Below are 6,794 nucleotides of genomic sequence, written 5' to 3'. Positions count from 1 at the left end.
AAAGGCATTTTCTGATATTGCTGACACTGAAGCATTAAAAGGTAAGGAATTTCTTATTTCTGGGAAGTATTATTTAGTAAAGAAGATTTGAAGTTAAATATATGGTTTATTTCAAAGGAAAGCTAAAATTTGATTATTAAAATATAAATTATTAGATTGTTTAGAGAAGAAAATTGGGAAAATGAACATTTAAAAAATATTGGAAAACTGAAGAGTATTAAAGGATTTTACCAATAAGAATTATTAAGTTTTAAAATATTTTTATGTTTTAAATTATTTTTTTAAAATTATGTTTTAAAATATTTAATTTTAAAATTAGGCTATGATTTAAAATTACATCAATCTCAACTGTAAGAAATTTCCTGATTTCACTGCTAGATTATTCTTTTCAGAAAATTCAAGAAGCCATGTGTGTCCTAAAGCTACCAGTAGTGATCCTTGTGCTCTTTGTGGCATTAAACCATCTGAAAGCTACCCCCATTGAAAGGTTAGTAACTAACTTTAAAATCCTGTTTCTTTTGTAAAGTGTGGGAAAATTAGTATTTAACACTGCTATATAACTAACAGCCCTTGTGCCATCAGATTTCTGGTGAAATTATGCTACAAGAAGTACTTAAAGCCGTTCAGTTGTTCCTTGAATTCTGTGTTCTTTAAAGAATATTGTCAGTGACTGATAAATCTCTCTGCTGGAACTTCTAACAGACAGGAATGGATAGTTCCAGTTTTATCAAGAAATATGCTGTTGGAACTTAGAGGGGCAAAGCCAGAACATGAAGCAGGAAAAACTAAAAGGTAGTCATTTCTACTCTATTAATCTGATATTGAAACAAACTAGACATTAAGTAAAGCATGTATTTTATATCAAGTAGAATGTTGTGTATATTTACATAGACTTTTTTTCCTTAAAGGGCTTTGGAAATATCCGAACTTTTACATTTGCTTCTGGAAATTAAAGTGTATATAAATAATCAGGGGGCAAATTCAAGTTTTTCAGAAGTTAAACTTAAGAGGAATTAGTTAAAAAGCCATTTGCTATTTGGAGATTCATTCTATACTGCTGGCTATTCTGTTAATAAAACAATTATAAAATGTTAATCTTCTTGAGATTACTTCTAAGCTGCTATAAAGGTAGATTAATAATTCTTGAAATATTTTCATTATATAGCCTGTGCATCAAGATTTCCTAGGAAGGCTTACTATTTAAAGGTGTTATATCATCTAAAGGGTAGTTTTAAGGAAGTGTAAAAACTACATCAGGTGAAAAGATTAGCAGTAATTATAAGTTATGAATGGAAAACCCTTAAAACTTAGGTTTTCTTCCTTATATAAAAGATTCTGGAGTCCAAATTCATACATCTGACATAAATAATGTCATGAGGATTTGTTTGTGCCTAAATCAGTTTTGCCCATATAGTCTTGTAAGAATGAACATATACACACTTCAAGACCAAGGAGAATTCAAACTGTCTTTAAAAAGAATGTGCTTTAGTCATATTTGAACTTTTCTCATTAGAAACATTATCATCTTGTCTTTATTTTCTTTGAGATGTTTTCTGTTGGGTGGTGGTTCACTGCAATGTATAAAGGTTTCTACTGTACCTACTTATAATAAATAGTAGGAATCATCAAAGGATTTTCTTTGTCATTTCAGGGCTTATTTAGTTTACAGGATGTTCTCAGAACTGACTGTAATTTTCAAGGTTTTTCATGGATAAAAATTCAAGGTTTTTCACGGATAAAAATAACTTTAAAACTGACATGAAGTTTCTGATAATCAGAACAATTGAATGATGACAGGAAAATTAACAGTATTACTTAGTATTTGTGTTAATATCTTGATCTTTTCTTTCATTAGATACAGACATTTCCTAAGTACCTTTACAAATATGCCTTTATGAATATGTGCTTATTATGAGGTGAATTTCATTCAGAATTAGAATAATTCATAACATTACTTATTATCAAATTAAATCATGCTGGTCTCACAGTCTTTTACTTTGAATTAGGTATACTTATAAAGCATTCTTCAAATTGCTTTTTAATGTGTTTCCTGAAATCAGTATATTTGGTCATTTTTTAAAGGACGAATGATTAGTCATCCTGAGTAATATATAGCATCCTATAAATCTCATAAAAAGCTAAGAAAACCTTTGTAGAAATATCTCAAATTTTAAACTCCTTTTAAAAATGAAGCTAATATATATTTATTATTCACTGTAATTTGCTTCATCAAATTCAATCATCTCATTTGAGACTTTTGCAACATTTGTACAGGTATGAGATAGGATTAAGAAGCAATAAACTGACTTTACAAACCAGAAAATGGTTACTTTTATTTTTTGTACCAGGGATTGAACCCAGGGGTACTCAACCACTGAGCCATATCCTCAACCTTTTTGTTTTTTCATTTTGAGACAGAATCTCACTAAATTGTTTAGGGGCTCACTAAATTGCTAAGACTGGCTTTGAACTTGAGATCCTCCTGTCTCAGCCACCTGAGTTGCTTAGATTACAGGTGTGTGCCACAATGCCTGGCATTTCTTTACTTCTTACTCATGACTAAGGCAAAGGATCACACACTTTCCCTTTACATGTTATTGTAAGTATCTATCTGGCAAATAATCAGAGGGTAGTCAAAAATATAATTTCCCAGTGCTAAGCTATAGTCACTAGACTCTCCCAATAGAATCTCACAGATCCCCACAGATAAATGTTAATTTAAAAAAAAAACCTGAAACTGAAATGTCTTTAAACATACACAATTTAAGAGCTGTAGTTTAGCTTATTGCCATTGCTGTTTAAATTCTCTTGTGGTCAAGAATTTCTTGGTGTGTATGTGCCTATAAGTGGTCTGTAGTTTTAGTGTTTCAATAATTAGGTAGACAGACAAGTCATGTTTTCCCAAGTAGTCAATGAGAAAAAAATGCCTGAATGTGGAGGTGCAATGCCTTTTACTAACCATTTCAGCCATAATTTTCCAACCAAATGACTGTTTTGGGTAGAGTTTTGTTCATGCTGAACAGGATATTTGGAAAAAAAATTCACAGTTCTGAAGCAAACAAACATGAAAGTTCTTACTATTTGTTTTATGGAGAACAGTGGTCCTTCTAGGTAATTCAAATAAGATAACATTTTTCCTAGAATAATTTTAAATTCTACTACTGACCTTCCAACTGATTATCAAAGCCCAGCTCAGCATTTAGTGAACAGTATTTCATACTCCAAGCACTGGCTAAACACATCTTGGGATAGATAGCCCCTTTGAATTTCCTAATGTGACTGATAATTTCCCCTACAGCTTTACATCTATTAGTTGGAGGTATTAGGGCCAAATTCCAATTCCTGTTGTTTTTCAAGAAAAAAAAATCATTTAGAACTTAATGTCCAATGTATGAAAATAGCATTATAACTTTTTATAGCATTAAGCTATCCTTTTGAAATGCACATTGTTCAAAGTTATACCTTCAAAAAAATATTAGAATAGTGTGAATAAGATATAGACCAAAAAAACAGATCCCAGCCTGGATTTCCTTTGCCTGAATAATTGCTTTGTCTGCACACACTTAGAGTCAATAAATATTTAGTTCACCTGATTCTGTCTGAAGAATTTTCTACATTTGGAAAATAATAAGGTGGTAAAAAAATTTTAAATTCTTTTTTCACATGAAACTTTAAAAAATTTACACTTAAGCTATCTCCAGAGAGAGATAATGAAATATTCTCCCTCACAAAGTAAACACACTGAGATAAATCCACTGTATTTAACCCAAAATATGTATATTTATTCACATCTGAACATTGAGCTTTTGGCCTCGTAACTATTACTTATATATAAATTTTTAGCAACACTTTGGTTTCTATGGAGTTAAAAACTAAAATATTTCTATAATTTTCCTAAAGATTCCCAAATGAGTAAAGCAATCTTATTGTTCTGTATCCATTTAAAATTCCAATTTGAAACACTGGGATAAAGCTCAACATGTGCAAGTCCCTGGGTTCAATCTTCAGTACTACAATAAGTCAGTAAGTAAAATACCACTTTGAAAGCACACTGGTATATGGTCTGTATCTGGAACGTACCACCAAAGGCTCAAGTATAAAGACTTGGTCCTCAAGCCACAGTGCTATCATGAAGTGGCAGGCTCTTTTAAGAGGTTGGGCCAGGTAGGATTTTGTTTTTAACATTTACCATAGCCCTTTCATTAAAATCATTGAAAGCATAAAATCTAAGTGACCAGAAGATAGAAATGTTCAAGTATTTGTGCTAAGAATAGAACTCCCACAATGCAAAGAGTGCCTGAACAGGTGACCAATTGATTTCCCTTTATAACACGTAACTTTATAGTATCTGAAATTCTCCATTTTATTTTACTGTGGTAAAGACACTTAAATTTTTTAGTGGATAATGCATTATCTTTGACTGTAGACACACTGCTCTACAGCTTATTCATTTTTAAAAATATTTTTTAGTTGTGGATAGACTTTTATTTTATTTATTTATATGCCATGCTGAGAATCAAACCCAGTGCCTCACACGTCAGGCAAGTGTTCTACCGCTGAGCCACAGTCTCAGCCCCAGCTTAGTCCTCTTAATAGAGACTTCATGTCCATTGATTAGCAAAACTCTCTATTTCCCCATCCCGCAGTCTCTGGTAAACACAATTCCATTGTTTAAGTCTCAAATTTGAGTATTTTATTCTTTTTACTTGTTCTTTTTATTTATACATGACAGTAGTATATATTTTGATATGTTATTCATACATGGAGTACAACTTCCCATTCTGTCGAATTTGAGTATTTTAGATAGCTCATATATGTGCAATCATGCAGTATTTGTTTTTCTGTGACTGGTTTATTTCGCTTTAGCATAATATCATTAAAACTTATCCATCTTGTATATTGCAGAATTTCATTCTGATATTTTTTCTTGACATTCCTGATTCATTATTTCAAGGAACTTAACAAAAATTAGCTAATATTGCTTACTTCTTGTTGGAAAGATCTGAGAAATTAAAATTATACATATACAAAAATTATATAAATATAAAATGATATATATGTGTAAATATACACATATTTATTTTCATATATTTCAATTTTTATATATTCTGGGTTAGATATAAATTTTACATTATGAATACTTTTTATATGTCAGAAAATAAGTTTATCAACAAGATTTAGAAGAATATAATAGAAAGACTATTATTATTATCATTATTATCATCACTATATCATCATCATCATCATCATTCATCAGAAATGTATTCTGAATTTCCAAAGGAAGAATTATCCTGGAAAATGAAACATTGTCTACAGTGAAAGAGGCTGTATTATTTCCTAGTCAAAAATTGATTCTGTTGCATCTTCAAGGTATCAAAAGGATCTGTCATCCAGATGTTTGCAAACCAAAACACTGAGCTACTTCTGTGAAAATATTTCTTTTTCTTTTCATCTGTATGAGTATTTGGGGTCACATGGCTGTATCCAATCCCAATTCTAAGCCTCTAACCTTTCATATTTGTTCAGCATTACCAATCACCAGATGGACAAACGGAAATGCAACACTGCCACATGTGCAACACAACGCCTGGCAAATTTTTTAGTTCGTTCCAGCCACAACCTTGGTGCCATTCTCTCAACTACCAATGTGGGATCCAATACATATGGCAAGAGGAATGCAGCTGAGGTTTTAAACAGAGAACCATTGAATTACTTACGCCTTTAGAGGTCAGTGTACCTCAATGGTTCTCAATGTTTTATGTATAAACATTCTAGTGATTTCCTATAATAATTAAGAGTGCCTTTTTCATTTCTAGAGTGAACGTATGATTGTGCCCCTTGTTTGTTAGCAGTACAAGAAAACTGTTAAGAATTATCTTAAATTTACTACCAATTAAGTTTCCAGAATAAAAAGATGATGTCTTTAAAACTAGTACATTCTTGCTATACAGCTTTAGTTTTTAAAAGTCGTTTTAAAACAAAATTTTAAAGATCTGAGTTTAAGAACAAAGGAGAAAATGGTATTTTGAAACTTGGTAAATGGTAAACAGCTAGTAGTCAAGTTTTGATTATGAGCATTAGAATAACAGCCCGTTATAGGTATCCTTGTTAAGCAATCCCTTTTTGTACTAGATTTCTGAAATAAGATGCAGTTTTAAAAATAAGTGCAAAAGTACTGCTCCTGACTCAAAATATTTTTGAAAATTCTACAATCTGTTGTCCTTGGTAATACTAAAGGTTATTTTAAAGTATAAAAGCAATCTGTGTCCATGAAGGCTTTATTGTGTGTTATCAGGAGTAAGCTTTTATTAAATGTATATGTCCTTTGTTCTGTTTAAGTGGCTTTCAGCAAACTTCAGTCATATTTTTTATACCTTTATTTTATTTGTTTATTGTATGTGGTGCCAGGATTCGAACCCAGTGCCTCACACATACTAGGCAAGTGCTCTACCACTGAGCCACAGCTCCAGCCCCATTCAGTCATATTTTATGCAGGGTATTTCAAAAGCAAATTGTGTTCCATTAGTCATGTCTTCAATTAAAAGATCAGAGACTTCTGGAAACTATGTGTTGTATAGCAACTTATTTTGGGGGGTAATTGGATGCTTCTAGCAGGGTTTTAAGCATGTGATATACTTTTTTTTTGGTGGGAAATGCAGTATTGGACATGAATGAAATGCTTTGCTGTAAGTCAGATTCATACAGGCTGTCTGCTTTTCCCAGACTGTGAGTCAGGTATCTTTGGAAGAAATATTAATTCATATAAACTACTACCATACTGAATTATGCCATTT

General features: G+C 31.5%; 1 protein-coding gene across 1 annotated transcript; it reads left to right on the top strand.

The window, feature by feature from the left end:
• Window positions 1–407: 407 nt before the first annotated feature.
• On the top strand, window positions 408–5,725 carry Iapp (islet amyloid polypeptide). The gene is made up of 2 exons (XM_027934074.1): window positions 408–487; window positions 5,527–5,725. The coding sequence occupies exons 1-2, from the start codon at window positions 408–410 to the stop codon at window positions 5,723–5,725; spliced, it is 279 nt and encodes a 92-aa protein (XP_027789875.1).
• The last annotated feature ends 1,069 nt before the right edge of the window (window positions 5,726–6,794 follow it).

This window comes from Marmota flaviventris, chromosome 3, assembly GCF_047511675.1.
Source record: "Marmota flaviventris isolate mMarFla1 chromosome 3, mMarFla1.hap1, whole genome shotgun sequence".
Lineage (NCBI taxonomy): Eukaryota > Metazoa > Chordata > Mammalia > Rodentia > Sciuridae > Marmota > Marmota flaviventris.
The sequence above is the reverse complement of the archived record's forward strand: the minus strand, read 5'-3'. Positions and strand labels throughout refer to the sequence as shown.